Here is a 21,458-nt window from a genome sequence, read left to right on the forward strand (position 1 = left end):
AAAGGGTCAACATAGTAAAGATGTCCTTTCTCTTAAAATTGACTTGTAGATTTACCACAATTCCAATTAAAGCCTTAGCAGGATATTTTTGTACATATGGACGAGTTAATTCTAATTTTATACGGAAGGCAAAAGAGCTAGACTTGCTAAAACAGCGTTGAAAACAAAGAACAAAGTTGGATTTTGAGATGTACTATGTATGGTATTACAGTAACGAGGACGTGGTGATGGTGGTGAAGGCATAGGATCAGTGTCACTGATAGAGTCCAGAAGTAGATGTACAAAAACATGATTTATTTGATCTTTGACCAAGGCACAAACACAGTTTCTTGGAGTAGAGGTAGAGTTTCCAACAAGCGGTGTTGGAACAATTAGACATTCATATGCTAAAGGAAGATCCTTGACCTAATCTCACATTTTATATGGAAGTTTACTCAAAATGGAGTATAGATCTATTTTTTAAAAAAAAGATTTTATTTATTTATTCATGAGAGACACAGAGAGAGAGAGGCAGAGACACAGGCAGAGAATCAGGCTCCATGCAGGGAGCTCGATGCAGGATTCGATCCTGGGACTCCAGGATCACACCGTGGGCCCAGAGCAGGCGCTTAACCGCTGAGCCACCCAGGCATCCCTGGAGTATAGATCTAAACATAAAATTTAAAACTACATAAAACTGATCTGTCCACACAGTAAAATATTATTCAGCCACAAAAAGGAACAAAGTATTGGGTGAGCCTGGGAAACACCACGCTAAGGAAGCTAGATGCCAAAGGGCACGTGTGGTATAATTCCGTTTATACGAGATGTCTAGAACTGGCAAATCTGTAGGACAAAGTCGGTAGTGGTGGCCTGGGGCTGGGCTTTGGGGGAAAATGGGCAGTGACTGCTCATGGCTACCAGGTTTCTTTTGGGGGAGGATGAAAAAGCTGCAGAATTGACCTTGGTGATGGTTGCAGCGCTCTGTGAACAGAGTAGACACCATTGGATTGTACACTGTAAGCAGATAAATTGTAGCACGTGAACTGTGTCTCAACAAAGCTGTTACACTAACGAATGCGTACATACATGCTAAAATATTCTCGTGCAAATGTAGAACATATATTTTACATTTTTTCCCCCCAGGCATCCACTATTTCCATTATTAGCTTTGTTGTTTGAAAAATGTGAACAATCTACACAGGGCTCAGAAGGCACAACTTCTGCCAGTTTTGACGTAGATATTGAAAATTTTGTAAGGAAGCAAGAGAAGGAAGGAAAACCTTTCTTCTGTGAAGATCCGGAAACTGACAATTTAGTAAGTAAAATATGTGTTTTATTCTTATTTTTTTACTTCTTCCAAATTTAAGATCCATTCAATAAATTTTAAACTTCAAAGTAGGACTTTAGAATGTAGTTCTGCTAAAGGGGAGAAAGTTCATGAAATAACTTCCTGTGTGTGTGACCTGTCCCCACGTCTTCCAGCCTTCTCTGGTGACCTTTACTGTAGGGATCAAAGGAGATCATCTAAGCCTGCATCACAGAGGGACTGAGGATTCAGTTCTTTTGTAAATATTTGTGAAGTTTGTTGGGGTTGGTGTGCTTACGTGCCCTGCGTCTCGGGCATGTGTGTGCCCCACTCCTGTTCTTGGCTTTTCCCTGATCGTGGCCACACAACCTTATTGTCCAGGACAGACCTTTAGCTCTGTCTTAGGCTGGCAGTAAGGTGTGGTGGGCCACAAGGCTGATGCAGGCACAGAGCCGGCCAGGCTTAACAAAGGGCCCCCACACTTCTCACCGCGTCCCCTGGCCTTTCTGCCTCACGTGGTGGGTGCCCTCCTCCCTGCCTCGGGAGGTTCGGGGTTCCCTGTGCTGTCTAAAGGAACTGCAGAATTTGTCAGAGTTAACATCCCTGCTGCACCCAAAGGAGCACTGCCCTTCTGTGCCAGTGGAGCACGTTAGCCTGCGTTGGGGGGACACGCCCCTTCCCTGGGTTTCCTTTACCGCCTGCTAAGCCCCAGCCCAAAACCTTAGGGCCCTTATCAGCAGAAAAGCATCTTTAGAAAACTTTTTCCTGAATAAATGTCTCGGATCTTTGTTGTTTGTATGTATGTGTATATGTATTTATTTTTAAGATTTTATTTATTTATTCATGAGAGACACACAGAGAGGCAGAGACATAGGCAGAGGGAGAAGCAGGCTCCCTGCGGAGAGCCCGATGTGGGACTGGATCCCGGGACCCCAGGGTCACGCCTTGGGCCGAAGGCAGGCGCTCAACCGCTGAGCCACCAGGCATCCCCCTTTGTTGTTTTTTAATTTCTCATTATACGTTCAACTCTTGGTGCCTAGTGGGCTTTACCAATGCGCTGTCTGAGCTGGAGTCAGCTTCCTCAGCTTTGACCTGGGTCCAACAGTGCCCGCCCTGTGGGGTGAGCAGCAGGAGCTGTCCCCGCCTCTGGATCTCTGGTCCTCAGCCAGCAGTGTGTGGGCCGCGGGTGTAGCCGGAGGGACCCAGGCTCTTCTGACTGGCGTTCCAGCACAGGGCCTAGCAGAGCTGGGCACCCAGTCACTCGCTCTGGTGACCGATGGACTGGTTCGTTCCACAGCACCTACGGATTACTGCCTCCAGGGTCACAGGGAAGGAGCTGGGCGTTGGGTTGTGGATTCACAGGCCTGTAGTGCTTATTATTACAGACCCTTACCTACTGCGGTGGGCCGGGTTACTCTGAAACTTAGTAAAGTCACCATAAAACCTTTGTAAAAATCTTAAAAGGGCTGATCTAGTGCTGGGGGCAGAGTTCTTAGGCTTGACACCGAAAGCACAGGCCATAGAAGGCAGAGCAGGTAAATTAAGTTTTATCAAAATTAAGAGCCGCCTGTGAGATGGGTACGGATTCCTCCCCATTTACAGGTGAAGAAACCGGAGCAGAGGGAGGGGGACCTTGCTCTTTGTGTAGCAGGTCAGTGGGGCCGAGTCGAGGCCCGGCTGCCTCCGGGTGCTGTGACTCCCCAAGGACGGCACGGGGACCATCTGTGTCCCCACACGCCAGATGCAGCGAAAGTGCCAAAGGTCTGTGGCGCTGGGGTGACTCGTCGTCTTGCCTGGTTTCTGACGGGATTCCCCTCCCGTCGGGGGCTGCGCGGCAGTCAGGCCAATACCCGACAGTAGTTAGGTGCCGAGGATTATAATTTACCCTTAAGCTGTCATTTCCTTGTCTGAACGCCTTCATTTTCTCTGCTTCTAGATGGTCAAAGCGATCCAGGTTTTACGTATTCATCTTCTTGAGCTGGAAAAGGTTAATGAACTGTGCAAAGATTTCTGCAGTCGCTACATTGCTTGTCTAAAAACGAAAATGAACAGTGAGACTCTCCTGAGCGGAGAACCTGGAAGCCCGTACTCCCCTGTCCAGTCCCAGGTATCTATGTGGGTCCTGCTGAGCTTCGGGGTGACTGTACGATCTGCACGGGTGACGGGTGCTGTCCTCTGAGACCAGTAGCCCTGTCAGAGCCCCGGGCTGTCTTAGGGCCAACCTCCAGCCAGGAGGACAGGCCCTCGAGGCGTCGTGCAATAAGTGGGGTGAGGCCTCGACTTGTGTACCAGACCCTGGATCCCACCTTTCTGGAGGATGGACTGCCATTCACTGCTTTCCTTTTTCTTTGGAATATGGTTTTTGTTATTTCTTAAAATTGTGGTAAAATACATGTCATAAAACGTAGCATCTTAATCATTTTTAAGTGTACAGTTCGGTGGCATTAAGCATCTTCCCGCTGCTGTGCAAACCATCGTCACCATCCATCTCCAGAGCTTTCCATCTTCGTAGACTGAAATGCTGTCCTCATTAAATGCTGACTCTCCACCTTCCCTCCCCCGCCCCTGGCCCCTACATTCTACTTGCTGTCTCTGTGAGTTTGATTAGTCTACGTACCTCATGTAGGGGATCGTACCGTATTTGTCCTTTTGTGTTTGACACGATGTCCTCAGGGTTCATCCGTTTTGAAGCACTATTATACTTGAGCCATTCTGTGGTACGTAGTGACACTCGTGGTTGTAGTGTGCGGTTCTCCGATGGCTAATGGTGTTGACCTTCTTTTCATGAGCATGTTTGCCATCGGTGGATCCTCCTTGGTAGAATGCCTGTTCATGTCTTTAGCTCATTTTCCTTCTTTTTCTTTCTTTCTTTCTTTCTTTCCTTTTTTTTTTTTTTAAGAATCTTCTTTTTTTTAAATTTTATTTATTTGTTTATTTGTGAAAGACAGAGAGAGAGGCAGACACAGGCAGAGGGAGAAGCAGGACCCATGCAGGGAGCCCGACATGGGACTCGATCCCAGGTCTCCAGGATCACGCCCTGGGCTGAAGGCGGCGCTAAACCGCTGAGCCACCCGGGCTGCCCTAAGTACCTGTCTTTTATTGGCTGTATGGTTTGTAAATATTTTTGCCCAAGTCTGTAGCTTATCTTTTCATCCACTTAACAGGATTTTTCACAGAGCAAACACTTTAAATTTTGACCAAGTCCCCTTTATCAACTTTTCCTTTGATGAATTGTGCTTTTGGTGTTAAGTCTAAGAACTCTGCCCTGCCTTAGATCCCAAAGATTTTCTGTAGTTTTTTTTTTTTTTCTGAAAGTTTTATATTTTACATTTAAATCCATGACCCATTTATTTTTATTAAAAAAATTTTTTTTCCATGACCCATTTTGAGTTAACTTTTGTATAAAGTACAAGTTTAGGCTGAGGTTCTTTCTCTGGCCTCTAGATGTCCAGTGCTCCAGCACCATTTGTTGAAATTCCTCCACTGAATTGCTTTTATGACTGATTGTCAAAAATCAGTCAGGCGTATATGTGTTGGTTTGTTCTGGTGTTGTCTGTTCTGTTCCACTGATCTGTGTGTTTATACCATCCACTCTTGGTTATGGTAGTTATTCAGTAAGTCTCAAACTTGAATAGACTGTTTCTTCCCACTCTATTCTCCTTTTTAAAAGTTATTTTAGTTATTCTAGTTCCTTTCCATATAAATTTTGGAATAATCTTGTCTATATCAACAATAATAAAATTGAGATTTTGGGAGGAATTGCATCAAGCCTCTGTATCATTCTGGGGAGAATTGATGTCTTTACTCTGTTGACTCTTCCAGTTCACAGACCTGTTATGTGTCTCCATTTATTTACTCTTCTGTCATTTCTTTCATTAGTGTTTTGTAGCTTTGTTAATAGAAGTCCTGCACATATGTTTTTAGGATTAACACCTACATGTTTTGTTTTGTTTTGTTTTGTTTAGCAATTGTAAATGGTATTTGTTTAAGATTTTAATTAATTAATTAATTAATTTTTTAAAAAAAGATTTTATTTATTCATGACAGACACAGAGAAAGAGAGAGAGGCAGAGACACAGGCAGACGGAGAAGCAGGCTCCATGCAGGGAGCCTGATGTGGGACTCCATCCCGGGTTTCCAGGATCATGCCCCGGGCCGAAGGTGGCGCCAAACCGCTGGGCCATCAGGGCTGCCCTAATTTATTTTTTTTAAAGATTTTATGTATTTATCCATGAGAGACAGAGAGAGAGGGGGGCAGAGACACAGGCAGAGGGAGAAACAGGCTCCCTGTGGGGAGCCTGATGCGGGGCTCGATCCCAGGACCCCGGGGTCACTCCCTGAGCCGAAGGCAGAGGCTCCACCGCTGAGCCATCCAAGCGCCCCTAGTATTATATTTTAACTTCAGTGTCCCTATTGATATTTAGAAATACAGTTGATTTTGTATGTTTATCCTGCATCTTGTAACCTTGCTGAGCACACATATTGTTTCTAGAAGGTCCTTTTCACAGATTCCTTAGGATGTCCTACCTGTTTGGTTATGTCATCTGCAGATCGGAACTCTCCGCTTCCTTCCTGATCTGTATGCTTTTCGTTTCCTTGTCTTGCTGTGTTGGCTAGAACATCTGGCAATATCTTGAATACCATTGGTCAGAGTGGACATCCTGCCTTATTCTCAATCTTAGGGGAAAGCGTTCCTCCTTTCACTATCAATTGTAGTTTTTTTTTTTTTTAAGATTATTTATTATTTATTCATGATAGACACAGAGAGAGAGGCAGAGACATAGGCAGAGGGAGAAACAGGCTCCATCCCGGGAGTCCGATGTGGGACTTGATCCCGGGACTCCAGGGTCGTGCCCTGGGCAAAAGGCAGGCGCCAAATAGCTGAGCCACCCAGGGATCCCCTCAATTGTAGTTTTAGTGGAAGGTTTTTTCTAGATGCTCTCATCAAGTGGAGGCAGTTCCCCTCTAATCCTATTTTTCTGAGAGTTTCTATTAATGTTGAATTTTGTCAAATGCTTTCCCTGCATGAATTGATACGATTGTGATTTTTCTTGTTTCCTCTGTTAACATGGTAGTAGATCACATTACTTGACTGTTCCAATACTGAACAATCCTCACATTTTTTGAATCAACCCCACTTGGTATGGCACACAATTCTTTTTCTGTAGGTTCCTGAATTCTGCTTGCTAATGTTAGGCGTTTGTGTGTCTGTATTGAAGGATATTGGTCTGTAGTTGCTTTTTTGTTACCGTCTTTGTGTAGGTTTGGTACCATATTCATACAGCTTTATGGAATAAAAGGAAAAGCGTTTCTTCCTTTTCTCTTTCTGGAAGTGATTGTGTAGAATTGGTGTTAATTCTTTACATGTTTGATAGAATTCTCCACTGGCACTAGCTGGACCTAGAGATTTCTTTTTTGAGTTTTCAGATTATGCATTTGGTGCCCTTAATAGTTCTAAGGCTGTTCAGATGAGCTGTTTCATACTAGCTCCTGTCTCAGATGTCAGATGCATGTGTGCTGGGTGGTCCACAGCCCTGCTTCTTGCCTGCTGATGCGTGTAGGGTCTGTAGTGCTCTCCTCTGTTTTGTTCCTGATATTGGTAATTTGCCATCTCGCTTTGTTTTTTCTAACTCTTATAGAGGTTTGTCAGTAGATTGATGATTGATCTTTGCAAAGAACCAGCTCTTTTTTCATCGATCTCTGTTGTTCAATTTTCATTTTCATTGACTGCTTTTGATCTTACTATTTCCTCCCTTCTTTTTAGAAAAAAAATTTTTTTTAATGATTTTATTTATTTATTTATGAGAGACACACACACACAGAGAGGCAGAGACGCAGGCAGAGGGAGGAGCAGGCTCCATGCAGGGAGCCTGATGTGGGACTCGATCCCAGGACCCTGGGGATCACGATGTGAGCCGAAGGCAGACATTCAACCATTGAGCCACCCAGAAGCCCCTCCTTTCTTTTTGCTTTGGTTTCCTTCTGTTCCTCTTTTTTTTTTTTTTTTTTTTTTTTTTCTGTTCCTCTTTTTATAGGTTCTGGATGATGGGTGCTTGGGTTATTGATTTGGGTGAATTAACTTTTATTCTAACCAAGTTAATGGGCTAGATTTTATATAAGCTGTACCTACCAAAGCTTATACACACATTCAAATTGATGTGGCGTCCTGCAGAGTCATGGTCTTTGGATGATGTCCACCGATGCTGTTTAACTGCTCAAATATCTGGGTGTCTGCTGCGTGCCAGGCCCAATGCCTGGATGCCAGGTGCAGAGCTTCCTTCCCTTGCCAACCACCAGTGCAGCCATCAGAGTGAATGGATAGATTGGCCTGTTGGCACGTACCTTCAGATGGGTGGAATCTTGATGTGGTGTTGATGGTCATCTTTGTGGAACCTGCTGCGGGCCGGGCCCAGACCTAGCACTCTACAGACATGAGCACCAGGGGGCTCACCTCTTTTACGATGATTAATATGATGACAAGATGAACGATAATGTTTTAGAAGCCAGATTGAAACTAGTATCTTAGTATTGATCGTCGTATTTGATACTGGGTCAGTCTTGGATCTCTTGGTCTGCAGGTATGTGAGGTGCACTTTACAGGACACTTGTCGCCTCATTACATCTCTTTGTCTCAAATACCTTTCCTTCATTAATGATACCATTAGGCCACTTGTTTTAAAGTTTTACATGTGGGTTTTCTGTTTTCCAGTAACCCCTCCCTGTGTATTTCTGACCCACAGCAGATTCAGAGTGCCATCTCAGGCACGCTCAGCCCCCAGGGGATCGTGGTTCCAGCATCTGCCCTGCAGCAGGGGAACGTAACCATGGCAACAGTAGCAGGTATGCTGGCGGAAGAAAGGATGCTCTTTCCTTGAGCTTTTGTGGAAAAGTCCTTTATGTTACAACAGAGAAGTGTGTAAATGTAATTTCTAATTAATGTCAGTTTCTGATACAGGAGTGGCAAAATCTAGAGCTCTTAGAATTGAATGCCTGTTTCTTGTTTTAATTCTCAGTAACAAATATGTTATGCAAATTGTGTTTCCCTACCAAAAAATTTGAGGGAGAAAGGTTTTGTTTTTTATTTTTTTAAAAGATTTTATTTATTTATTCATGAGAGACACAGAGAGAGAGAGAGACATAGAGGGAGGAGCGGGCTCCCTGCGGGGATCAATCCCATGACCCTGGGGTCACACCCTGAGCTGAAGAAGGGCGCCCAACCACTGAGCCCCACAGGTGCCCCAGGGAAGTTGTTAATAATTTATAGAGACAAGTCAACCAGTAAAGTATTGATCATTTGAAATGATTTAAAAACCAGACTGGAGATTTTATTCCTTTCACACATACATTCAGTATATTGAGAATATGGTTTTAAATTGTTGAGACTCACGAGTATTTTCATTTCTTCCTTCTTCAGGTGGCACAGTATATCAACCTGTCACAGTTGTCACTCCTCAAGGCCAGGTAGTGACACAAGCGCTGTCGCCTGGCACGATCAGGATCCAGAACTCCCAGGTGCATATGCCATTTCTGTGGGAGGGCTTGGGGACGAGTTGCGCGAGTTGGGGGGGCAGCAGGAGATCCAGGCTTGGTCTGTTCCCTGTGCCTGAAGATGGTTTGTCTCAAGCTGGCTTTCATATAGCGATCTCCAGTTAATCTCAGTGTCAGTGTTTTGTCTCATTTATCCTTCGTTTTCCTCATTGTAAAAAAGTTGGCAAAGTTCAGAAAGTCTAAGGAAGCAGAGAAAGTCATCCATTACCCCTTCTCCTAAGCATCCACTGTCTTCAATTTTAACACCGGATCGTGTAGTTGTCTCTGGATCAGGAGACTTGCTGTGTAGAGACACTCTTCCTGCCCCCGTGGAGGTTCACAGCAGACCCAGCACGCCAAGGCCTTTCTGCTGTGCACCTGCTGGGCCAGCAGCGCTTCAGGCTGGTCCTCGGGGAGGCCAGGGCACTTCCTTAACATCCTCCCACAGCCTGATGGGAAAGCTGCGCAAGGGCTGCCCCTCCCGTGCTCCGGGTTGCCCAGTGGAGGCCCCGCCCCAAGGAGGCTGGTCTGCCCCTCCTGCCTCCTGGGGAATACTGGCTCCCAGAACAAAGGAGGCAGCTTTCTGGCCAGAAGCAGCGGGTGGATATGCTGTTCTGTGCTGTGCTGAGGTCATGGTCCTCTCCCTGGGCCTATGCAGTAAGAGGAGGTTGGACTCGGCTGCATCTAAATTACAGAGACACACACACGGATGCATACAGCCTTGTTTATCACATTTAGTTAGGGTTAAATCAGTTAATGTTCCTGTTATCAGCTCCTATGTAAAAGCACAGATTCATTCTTTCTGTTAGTTCTTCGTCTTTGGCCTGCACACATATTTTGCACAAGCTCCTGACGACTCGGAGGCCCAGCCTGGGAGATGTTGGTGTCTCCCTCAAACAGAGAGCAGATGTGAGAGGGCCTGGGGCAGCCACAGGCTTGCCCCGCCAATCCAGGGGTTACTGCCTCTCACTTCAAGGACAGAGTTGAGCTGGAGCAGGGGGCCTTGTCATCTGGGCACATGAGGTCTCGCCAAGCCTGGCAGTGGGTAGAGGAGAAGCTGGGCTCCACCAGCATTGTCTTTGGATTCTCCAACCAACCCACTTTCCCTGGAGCTTTCCATTTACCATGGCTGTGAACACAAGGCAGCGTCTGGTTTGCAGGTGCTTTTAGAGAAAAACACTTTAAAGTGAGGTGCCTTCCTTATATAGTAGAGGTTTATTTGCCCTGTTGCTTAAGAAGAAAACTTTCTGGGGTGCCGGGGGCGCTCAGTCAGTTAAGCGTCCAACTCCTGATTTCAGCTCAGATCATGATCTCAGAGTCGTGAGATCATGCCCAACTGCTCACATTGGGCTCCATGCTCAGCAGGGAGTCAGATTCTCTCTCTGCCTCTCCCTGCTGCGTGCTCTCTTGCTCACTCTCCCCCTCTTCCTCTCTCAAATAAATCAGTCTTTAAGAAAAAAAAAAGAAATTTTTCTACTTAACTGAATTTTCTTATAGATGGACATGACTAGTTTAGCAAACACACAGAGTTTGTATTCAGCATAACCCCTTCTGACACGGGACGTGCACGTGACCCTCCCCAGCCCCGTTAGGCAGACTCCTTGCAGCCTGTGCACTGTCCTGGCACTGGTGCTCGGTGGTTCTCCACCGAGGTGGTTCACCCTGCACCTGTCCCCTCCCTGTCACGCCCCTGCCCAGTACAGCTCCCGGGGCAGCAGGGCCGGAAGCCAGAGACACGAGCTGCCCCAGGTTTGGAACAGAAGAATAAACAGATGGACTGTGGGCCCTGGGGGCAGGCGTTCTTTGAATAAAATCTGTATGTGGTCTATGTGATTTTTATTGTGGCTATTTGGGCTGCTCTGGGCGCTTTTTTTCCCCCATTTTCTTTTTTTTTGGGGGGGATTGGTTCTTGCTGGGCTTCAGATAATTGGGGAGAGTGACTTAACCACTGATAGTTTCTGTTTCTGTGTCAGAAACTATGGGGTAGGTTTTACCAAGAAAACTGCTCACTGCCCGTCATAGCTCCTGTTGTCACTCTGGCCTGCGTCATTCCGGGCAGCCGAGCAGTGGCAGTCACTGGTGAGCCCTTGCGATGCTCATCCTGTGGTGTCCCCGACCTGCTCCGTCCTGCCCCGAGTCTGGCTGGGGCAGACTTTAGCATCGCCACTGCCCCCCAGAAGAGCATCGGCCACTGTAGGCCACGTCCTGACCTACTGCCCATCAACAGGAGGTGGGATTTGGCCTCTTCCTAGGACATCTCCATGGAAAGGTGTTTCTACTTCTAAAAATATGTTTTCAAGAAACGAGAAGTAGCCAGGGGGATTTCATTGGTTTCCTGTCCCTCCAGTCCACCCCTCTTTCCCAGGAGAGTCTTATTTATACGATATTTATACATTTTAGGTTTCTGCTATTGTTTGGCTTATGACAAGGTTTTTTGCCTCCGTTTTACTCTTATTTTGCTTTTTTAAATCTGCTGTGTGTCCAGCTGAGGGTGCAGGGAGCTGAGAGGCATGGAGCAAACCACCGCCCTTCCCGCCTGTTCCCTCCTCTCCCCTCAAGCAACTGCTTTCTGATCTTGCTGCTCTTTCCTCCCCGTTGATAAGTAAGAATCCTCCCTCTTCACTCCCCCATAAGCCCCTGGATTGGGCTCTCGTCCTGGTCGGGGCCTAGGACCATCTGCACACTCCCCTCGCTGAGGCTCTTCCCCGTCCTGCCCGTGCGTCGGTGTGGCCAGACCTGTTCTCAGCATTATTGTCATCATGACCGGTCAGCACTGCTCTCCACGGAGCTAAGTGTGATGCTGTGAGCACCGGGCTTCTCCGCCTCAGAGGTGTCTGGCCCAGTTCAAAGTGCTCTGAGGGTGCCCTCGCCAGCACCCTGGCCTGACTCCCAGGCGCCCCGCTGGCGAGAAGGCACAGTGGTGCTGCGTGTCCCCAGCAGCTCTCCCCTCCCGGCCTCAGGGGCTCTTCCCTGTCCAGGCTGGACATTGGGCATGTTCTTGAACTTTCCTTTGACATGCCATTGAAGGAGTTCTCTACTTTTTTGGTTTTACGCTCCACTATGAACATTTCCAGCGAACATGTGCATGGGAAGTACATTTTGTTGAGTCTCTGCAAACCTGAAAAGACTTTATTTTGGTGTCGTACTTGATGCAGACCGTTTATAAGTACGGTTTCGGATGACATCGCGCGCATCAGGACGGGGAGCGAGGCATTCCTGGGCTCTAGTGGCAGTGTCGCCCTGGGGAGGAGGTCAGCGTTCACTGCTTTTCTGTTGCTGTTTTCTCCTTTCAGACGCTTCTCTGAGCTGTTGCTGAGCCCTTGGAAAACCTCGTGTTCCTGAGTCTGAGACCTCTCCTTGCGGTCTGGGACAGCCCTGCCCCCACCCTGGCACGCTCCTTCTCTCTTTCCAGAACCCTTGCTAATTGAACATTAGACTTTCTGAATCGAACCTCTGAGTTTTTGTGTTGTTTTGTATTTGTGCTCCCGTTGTCTGCTTTCTGAGAGGTTTCCTTTTACCTCCCGGCCCACCCACGCAGGCTGACCTCTTCAGCTCAGTTTGGAATTTCCTAGACTCTTCCTCGCCCTCCGTGCTTTCTTTTGAAGTAGCTCTTGTTTTTGCTTCATGGGAGGTTGAAGTTGTCTTCAGTTTCTGCATTCTCTCTGTTTCCTCTGCGTCTCAACGTTTCTTCACTTTGGTATCTTTGGTTTCAGTGGAGGCTTTCAAGTGTTTGGGGACAGTTGGCTGTCCTCGAACTATAAACATGAGCCGCCGGAAAGCCGTTGGGTGCAGGGCAGGTGCGGGCCATGGCGGGCCGCCTTCTCCACTGGCTGGCCTCCGGAGTGTGTTCTCTACCCAGTGTCTCCAGAGAAGGACTCTCAGATTTCTTGCCCAGGGCCTAGGCCTGGCTGCAAGGGCAGGAGTGGGTTGGGGTCTCCCATTTTGTGGGTAGACTTTTCTCACCCCCATTGTTGGCTTTGCATCTCGTTCCCACTGTCCAGCTGGGCCCATGGGTCCCTAGGCTCCTGCAGGGCAGAGGGCAGATTGGTCGTCTGCAGAGAATGATAGAGAGGGTCTGGGGGCTCTCGCTGCTTCTTAGACAGACTTCTGACCAGTCTCCTAGGCTTTTAAATCCCCACTTGTCCAGTCCTGGGCTGTGCTGGAGCTCAGCAGGGCCCATGGCCATTCCGTGCAGAGGCCCTTGGCCTCCTTTCTCACGCCACCTTGTTGGCACTCAGGCTCTCTTGGGAGCATCCGTGAGGTCGAGTCACGCAGCCAGCTGTCACTTTGCCTCTCTTTGAGCCTACATTTGCTTTAACCGTGCACAAAAAAGCAACACTGAAAAAAAAAAAAAAAAAAAGCAACACTGAGCATTTGTCCGATTTCATGAAGAACATATATTAATTGAGACAGGTAAGGCAGATGAGCTAAATTTTGGCCCTGGGTGCTTTGGAGTTAGTATTAAAAGTTCATTTCCTATTCTTTTTCCTGCACACGAACACGAGTGTCGAGGGGGTGCCCAACACCATGGCTCTCAGGCCTTTAAGAGATAAATACATTTCACAAACACTTAGGCCTTTATTAATAATCTTGAGTTTTAAACATTTCAAGAGGCAGGTAGTGTCTTGTCTCCTGTAAGTCAAAAATTCCGCTTCGATGTCATTGAGGCTTTTAGAGAATATATCCGAAGTGACCTAGAGCCAGAGGAAGTAGAGATAATACAGTGACCTCCCGAAATTGAGTTCCTCTCCTTTCAACTGTGTCTGTGAAAACATCACATGGACGGTAGTTGGTCTCTTCAGTCAGATTCCTGCATGAGTCCTGGGTTGCCGCGTGCACAGCAGCAGAGCTGTGCCCAGTGTGTCTGCGCCCGGGCCCGAGCGAGCGGTGCCGCTGGCCTTCCTGGTCCGTGTCGTGTGCGCCGACGACACCACCTCCACAGGCGTGCTGGGCGTGAGCGGCGGCACCTGGGGCCTGGGGTCGGTGGGTCGGAAGCCTGGCCCTACAGACCTCAAATCTTTCTTACGTTTGTGTGAAAGACACGCATGTAACGAGTTTGTGGGGGTGCTGTGTGGTCCTTCCTTTAGGAGGGAAACAGGCGGAGTGTGTCCTTGCTGTCCTCAGAGGCGACGGAGGCCGCGTCTGCGGTGGCTCCTGAGGCGTCTGGGCCAGCGGCGGTCGCCTTGGTCCCCCTGAGCCGGGTGTCTGCACTGTGTGTGCCTCTGTCTTTCCTTCCGTTCAGCCCACGTGGCCGCCTCTCGTTCCTGCTGACTGCTCGGATCTCTAGGCCAGGGTGTAGGTGTTGTCACGGGCGTGACACGAAACCGAGCGGTGGGCTTGCTGGGGCCGTGGGACTCCCCTGTCTGCGGGGCAGTGGCCGCGAGGCCCTCTGGGCTCCTGTGTCAGCGCCTCGCTGGCTGCGGGGCCACTGAGCGTGGGACAGCAGGGTAAATAGAGAGAACGCAGAGGGAGCCACCGCGCAGGTGAGCCCGTGCGGCCGACACGCGCCTCCGCTGGCAGCATGTCATTTAGCCATGAGACCTTTGCTTATTTTCTCCATCTGAAGTCGTAAGCTACTTGCATGTGCCGTGATTTTCTGTACTTTCTAACGTTGTTTTTCAATTGTTTAAAAGCTTCAGTTACAGTTAAACCAAGATCTAAGCATCTTGCATCAAGATGATGGCTCATCTAAGAATAAAAGGGGTGTTTTGCCGAAGCACGCTACCAACGTGATGAGATCTTGGCTCTTCCAGCACATAGGGGTAAGAATGCACGTGACCGCGCGGCCGGCAGCGCCCGGAGACGCCCGCTCGCTGGCTTACTCTCCAGGAAAAATGTACTGCGTGCGTGGACAGGCCTGGTGTGCGTGTCGGTGTCTGGCTGACTGTCCCCGTGTTAGGGTGGAGCGTGGGTCAGACGAGGTCCCTGCCTCAGGGACGTCACCAGGAGGGCCCCGCTGCCAACACGGGAAGTACTTCCCGCCCGTGTTAACCATCTACGGCCACGCAGGGTGACGGGGCGAGGCCACCCTAGAGGAGTGCGCAGAGAGGAGGAACGCGGGCAAAACCTGGGGAAGCAGTGACATTTTAGATCTCGGATCTCAGAGGAAGATGAGGTAGGGTGGAAGGTCGAGCCGCGGACAGCGGTCGGCACGTGAGCTTATTGACCTTGAGATAGCCTTTGGCCCTGCAGACAGCCCCGGCCCGTCCACACGGAGCCTGCACACCTGTTTGCTCACCTGGATCAGGGCCACACCTGTGAAGGTGGCCCGTCTGAGGAAGCACACACTTGCTCATCCATATACTGGCCAAGACTTGCTCATTACCCATTTGCGATCCTCATCCCCGTGCCCCTGAACTTGGGGGAGGCCCATGACCCAGAGCAGCTTTCAGGAGTGACAACCCAGTGTAGCAGCCAGGGTCAGGAGCGATGGGCTTGGCTAGGGGAGTGTGTGACGAGACAGAGGCAAGTGGCCACTACCTGCTGCGTGCAACCTGACCGGGGGAAGGGGGGCGCCCACAGGGTCGTGCAGGCACAGGTGCAGAGGCTGCTCTGTGTCCGGGAGGGGAGGCGGCCCTGTAGGGAGCCGGCTGGCAGCCTCGGGAGCCAGCTTTGTGGCCAGGTGCTTTCATCGCAGCTTCCGTTCCCTCGGAGGGCACATGCCACCAGCCCCCCTGCAGCCCTGGCTGCCTCCCTGTCCCCCGTTGCCCACGGCGCCAGCCGGCTTTGCCCCTTTGCTTCACCACCTCGGGTACCCACTCATGTCTTTGGTCACCGACTGCTTCCTCCGCGGCCCTGCCTTGCTCATCGGTGTCCTAGGGCCCTGCGGCTGTCAGCGAGGTATCCCTTGGGCCCTTTCTATGCATCCGCCCTCTGGGGCACCTGCTGCCTGGGCCTGAGGCCTACATTTGTTCCTGGCATCGGTCTCTATCCTCGCCCTGACCGTGGGCCCCCAGGACAGCGCCAGTCTCCGTCATCTCCTGTCTTCCGGGGTTCAGCCCTTGTCACTGCCAGCCAGCACCCCCTTTTCTCTAACTGGTGCCAGGCTCTTTCCCTGGGAGACAGCGGTGCAGGGTGGCAGCCGACCCCGGGCTTGGAACCGGGCCGTGAGGTCGCCAAGCAGTTCTGGGGAGGGGATAGGACCCCTCTCCATTTCCTGGCCCCCAGCTTCTCTCCTGTCCTGCTCTGTGGCTCCGTTCTCTGCTGAGCCACCCCGCCTGCAGGCCACGCCACCGTTCGGGGAGCAGTGCTGTCTCTGAGCAGCGGGGCCACATCCGGATAGTCGTCCTGGAAGTGAGGGCTTGTGCGGACACAGTGGTTCGGCGATGTTCAGTATAGCGGTGGGAAGGCTCGGGATGTGATTCGGGCACATCCGTGGCCAGGCTGTCCCACAGCTAGTTCCCGTGGTAGACGAGGGCCCGAGCCCCCGGCAGGCCCAGGGGTGGCAGTGAGAGGGCGGGCCCTCCCCGCCGCTGGTGCCGAGGTGGTGCCACCCGCGCGTGTCTGCGCCGCAGGATCGCAGATGAGTGCTGGCCTGGCGGCTTCCTCGGAGGTGCCCTTTAAGGTCATAATAATTTCTAAAACAATAAATCCTGTTTGTTCCTTTTATTTTCTCCTTTCCTACGAAGCATTTTCTGTCCCCTCTTGCCCACGTTTTTTTGAGACCCAGTCCTCTTCGCTGGAGGCCAGCGGTTTACTGCACGAGGGGTTTGCTTTCTGTCTAGTGCACTCAGGCTTCCTGCCCCCTTTTATTTTATGAGCTTTTAAACGGTATTTGCATTTCTGTAACCTCTACCCCGGCACCATATGTGGTGGCATCACACCGAACCGCTGTCCATCTGAGGGGACAGCCAGCACGGGGGGACTGTGGCACCACGCTGCGGTGACTGTCCCTCTTGCCGCATGCTCTCTGGGGTCCTGGACAGTCCAGAATAAGGGACTTCGGTGCCGGTAGGTTTTCCAGTAAATGTCTTAGGGTTTCTTTCTTTCTTTCTTTCTTTTCTTTCTTTTCTTTCTTTCTTTCTTTTCTTTCTTTTCTTTCTTTCTTTTCTTTTCTTTTCTTTTCTTTCTTTTCTTTCTTTTCTTTCTTTCTTTCTATCTATCTATTTATTTATGATAGTCACAGAGAGAGAGAGAGAGAGGCAGAGACACAGGCAGAGGGAGAAGCAGGCTCCATGCACCGGGAGCCCGATATGGGATTCGATCCCGGGTCTCCAGGATCGCGCCCTGGGCCAAGGCAGGCGCCAAACCGCTGTGCCACCCAGGGATCCCTGTCTTAGGGTTTCTACACGTGGGCAGTGATTGGGCCTTGGAGAAACCGCTGATTACTGTAGGTAGGGCTCATTTTCCTTTGGTACATCTGACAGTTTTGACAGGTACTTCTGGTTTAATTCTGTTCTTTAAAGTGAACTGTTTTCATCCTAAAAGAAAGACGACTGTAACAGGCACACACACCCCACCCCCGCCCCTGCCCAGCCTTGGGCCCGGCCCTTCCCCGGGCGGCACCTGCGGACCCAGCATGGGGGCCCTCCGTGCCTGCTTGTGTCAGCTTGCTCTCATGTGCCTGTGATCCAAGTGTGTCGCCCTGTGTCCGGCTGCCCTGCCCCTCTCCCACATCCTCCCTTTTAGCCAGCTGAAGGATGGGGAGCGTGTGGACTCTCCGGCCTCAGCTTCCTCGTCTGCAGGACGAAGAGGACGGCCGGCCGTCTCAGAAGTGACCGTGAGGCTCAGTGATTCACTTTAGGGTGTGCAGCGTGACTGCCGTGCTGTGTCTTGCTGGGTCAGAACTCGACCACATGTCCCCAGCATATGGCTCATAGCTGGGGCCTCAGTGAAGGTGTCCCTAGATGACAGATTGAATCCCAGGCTCCGGGGAGCGAGGTCCCACAGCCACAGCAGCTGGGGGCAGGGGTGGCACCGCTGGCCGCATCTCTGAGCCTTCTCACCCTGTGCCTGACCGCGCCTCAGCCTGCACTTTAACTCCTCCCGGTGCGGGTAAACGCATCCTTCTGTTTGGGACACTTGTTAAAAAAACAAATGAAAAAAAAAAAAAAAAAACAAACAAAAAAAAAACAAATGATAAGACTAAAGAGGTTGGGGCAGAAAGCACTATCGCTACTTAGCAGCTTTTGACTAATAATTATTCGTATGCTTCTGTTCTACCTAGATAAGCTGGAGTTCCTTTTTAAAAACTGAAGTTCACATTAACGCTTCCTTTTATTTTTTAGCATCCCTACCCGACAGAAGATGAGAAAAAACAGATTGCTGCTCAGACAAATTTGACACTGCTCCAAGTTAACAACTGGTAAGCAGCGCCCATCAGCATGACCGAGCCTTGAAAATGCACTAATAAGTAGTGGAATTTGGTTGAAAATATCTTGAGTTCTTTTAACTAGCAACACTCTGCTACCACAGGGGTGGAACTGGTGGCAGGATATTTGAGAATAAATCAGCACACACTTTGAACCTTAACCTTTGATGATCGATAATACTTCACTGTGGACTTTATCCTACATCCTGCGTGTCCGGTTAGAAGTGTGTTTCTCCAGGGGCGCCTGGGGGCTCAGTCGCTTCGATGCCCGACTCTTGATCTTGGCTGAGGTCATGATCTCAGGGTTGTGGGACCGAGCCCTGCGTCAGGCTCCACACTGAGCATGGAATCTGCTTAAGATTCTCTCCGTCTCCCCACCTGCCCCCGCTCGCTTGCATGTGCTCTTTCTCTCTCTCTCTCAAAAAAAAAAATGTTTTTCTCTTTTGTGTTACTACTACCCCTAAGCCCCCACATTCATTCAGAAATGTGATGTTTTTATCAATGAGCTTCTTTAGGCAATGGATGGCGGCGATGAGGCATCCTGAGTCCCTCTGTGGCTCTCCCACCTTTGGAAACCCTGTGTCACTTTGTCCCACTCTGAGTGGGGGAGGCAGCCCCTCCGCTGTCCATGTGGTGGTCCTGCCCCACGGCAGGACTCGTCCTAAGAGGGGAATGCCTAGGGAAGTGCTGACTTTATTTTTATTTATTTATTTATTTATTTATTTATTTATTTATTTATTTATTTATTTATTTATTTATTTTTATTTTTTAAAGATTTTATTTATTTATTCATGAGAGACACAGAGAGAGAGAGAGGCAGAGACACAGGCAGAGGGAGAAGCAGGCTCCATGCAAGGAGCCCGACGTGGGACTTGATCCTGGGTCTCCAGGATCATGTCCTGGACTGAAGGCAGCGCTAAACCACTGAGCCACCAGGGCTGCCCAAGTGCTGACTTTATTAATGAAATATCTTGTTCTAGTTTCGGTGTCACAAACCGCTGTGAACACTTGGTCCCACGTTTCTAAGTGTGTTCATGTCTCACTTGTACTCACAGAGGTGGGAAATGGTTTCCTCTCATAAGATGGGCATCGATTAAAGAGAAGAAAGCACTAATTTTACCACTTGTAAACACTTATCTTTTTTTTTTTAATTTTTATTTATTTATGATAGTCACACACAGAGAGAGAGAGAGAGAGAGAGAGGCAGAGACACAGGCAGAGGGAGAAGCAGGCTCCATGCAGGGAGCCCGACGTGGGATTCGATCCTGGGTCTCCAGGATCGTGCCCTGGGCCAAAGGCAGGCGCTAAACCGCTGCGCCACCCAGGGATCCCACACTTATCTTTTTAACTGTTAAAATTTAAACTTGAGGTTCGGGTAAATTCTGATATAAACGACAATCTCCCAACATATGCAGTCGTATGTGCGGGAGCTGTGCTTTGGGCGGCACTAAATATTTATCGTGCTTTTGGTCATTGTTTTAGCTTTGGGTACCAGTAATATAGGCCATGCTCTTATTTCCTGTTGAATCTCACAAACAGCGTCAGAAAAACAAAGGTTTCACATATGTTGTTGCTGTGACATTCATGATAGCCTAGTAGGCTCCGTTTTCTCGCGCGTCTCATGTGACACTTCCTGTCTGGGTTCAGTCCACATGATGGTCAATTGATTGATCGGGGGTGGACCTTAGAGTCACTTCTTTGGACATTCTGATACTTCTGAGGCTGAGCAGCAACAAAAGCATCAGAATGTTACTTTTCATCTGTTGACATTCCCCAGCTTGTTCCCTTGCTGCTCTATTACGTTAACACTTGTCTTATCTGGAAGGTTTGACATCAATTTTTAATTTTTAAATTAATAGTTTACCAGCATGACTAGCATAAAATTTCTAAAAACTTTTCATATTTGTAGCTACTTTTACTTTTTGTGAGTTTCTTTCCTTTTACATTTACAAAAGTTACATGTTGGCCTGAGCTCGAGCGCCCTGTTAGCTCGTGCCCGCACTTGGCAGCCTTGAACGGGAAGGCTGAAGAGGCAGACGCTGCAAGCTTCCCTCCCCAGGCGGCGGTGGGGTCAGGGCCCAGCTGGGGGCTCCGTGACTTCCAGGGCCCACCTTGCTTGTGTTCCAGGGGCCAGGTCACTGCCTGAAGCTCTGCGGCCTCAGTCCCCTCATTTCCATTGTAGAATGTATCGTCCGGTGATTGTAGATGCTTCTGAATGCTAGGATTTTAATTTTTAAACTCTATGTAGGGATCCCTGGGTGGCGCAGGGGTTTGGCGCCTGCCTTTGGCCCAGGGCGCGATCCTGGAGACCCGGGATCGAATCCCACGTCGGGCTCCCGGTGCATGGAGCCTGCTTCTCCCTCTGCCTGTGTCTCTGCCTCTCTCTCTTTCTCTCTCTGTGACTATCATAAATAAATAAACATTTAAAAAATAAATAAATAAACTCTATGTAAATCTCTGCACCCAACGTAGGCCTGGAGCTCTGGGCTGCAGATGATGAGTGGCAAGCTCTGGGCTGGCCAGATGCTCCTGAGGGTCAGTCAGGATGTTAAGTGGCCTTGGAGCAGGTGCAGTTCCAGCTCTGCTGTGCATCTGGGGACCTGGAGAGCGGGGCTTGGTGGCACAGGGCCAGGACCAGCCTAGAGCCCAAGTTTCCAGGGGAGCTTGTGTTTCTCTTACACTGGGAACACAGCTCCTCACCCTCAGAGGCCTTTGCTGGGGGCCGGGGTCGGGGGGGGTGAGGTGACCCCCCTCCTCACTGCTACTCCTGGAGGTGGCGGCGGGACGGCCCTAAGCCTGGCAGGTGCAGCTGTGTCTGCAGCAGTGTGTGTGGTCCGGAGTGCCGCAGGCTTCCACGGGGGGCGGGGGTGGGGGCCCGGAGCTCCCCTGCCCCCCCCCCCCCCCCGCCCTCCCAGGTCCTCCGAGGGCACTGCTTTGGTGCTGGGAGGGAACGGGCTGAGGAAGGCAGTCTTCCCTGCACATATTTACAGTCAGTACCGTGTGTTCCCACATGCGACAGTGCTCCTGCCGCTCCACCTGGGCGGGGTTGGTCCCTGCGGCTGACAGTCCCTGGGGGGGGTGGCCCCAGGGTGCCGGCAGGGTGCCTGCACAGCCGAGTGACTTAGGGCAGGGGCCCCTCCGCACCCTGTCACCTGTTGAGGGCCGAAGCTCTGGCCGAGGCCACGTGGAGGTGAGCACGAGTGGTGTCGGGCGCTGTTTGTACCCTGAGGTCCGGGCCGGAGGGGACCGCGGGGGATGCAGGGTCACTGCTCGCAGGGCGACGGGACAGGGGATCGGCAGGCAGGGCTGCCAGGTCCGGTCTGGTCCCCCGAG

General features: G+C 50.1%; 1 protein-coding gene across 8 annotated transcripts in view; it reads left to right on the plus strand.

The window, feature by feature from the left end:
- The window catches only part of LOC119867078 (PBX/knotted 1 homeobox 1), a 62,857-nt gene that overhangs the window by 35,781 nt on the left and 5,618 nt on the right, over window positions 1-21,458 (plus strand). For 7 of the 8 annotated variants that reach the window (XR_005382442.1, XM_038581586.1, XM_038581580.1 and 4 more), the window contains 6 exons: window positions 1,126-1,297; window positions 3,225-3,395; window positions 8,029-8,128; window positions 8,703-8,800; window positions 14,449-14,577; window positions 18,043-18,119. Coding sequence is in view for 7 of the 8 variants with exons in the window: in XM_038581586.1 (XP_038437514.1) it covers window positions 1,126-1,297; window positions 3,225-3,395; window positions 8,029-8,128; window positions 8,703-8,800; window positions 14,449-14,577; window positions 18,043-18,119 (747 nt within the window). In the remaining variant the exon portion in view is untranslated. The remainder of the gene's footprint in view (window positions 1-1,125; window positions 1,298-3,224; window positions 3,396-8,028; window positions 8,129-8,702; window positions 8,801-14,448; window positions 14,578-18,042; window positions 18,120-21,458) is intronic. The other variant, XM_038581584.1, reaches the window with a different exon arrangement.

Source organism: Canis lupus, chromosome 31, assembly GCF_011100685.1.
Source record: "Canis lupus familiaris isolate Mischka breed German Shepherd chromosome 31, alternate assembly UU_Cfam_GSD_1.0, whole genome shotgun sequence".
NCBI lineage: Eukaryota > Metazoa > Chordata > Mammalia > Carnivora > Canidae > Canis > Canis lupus.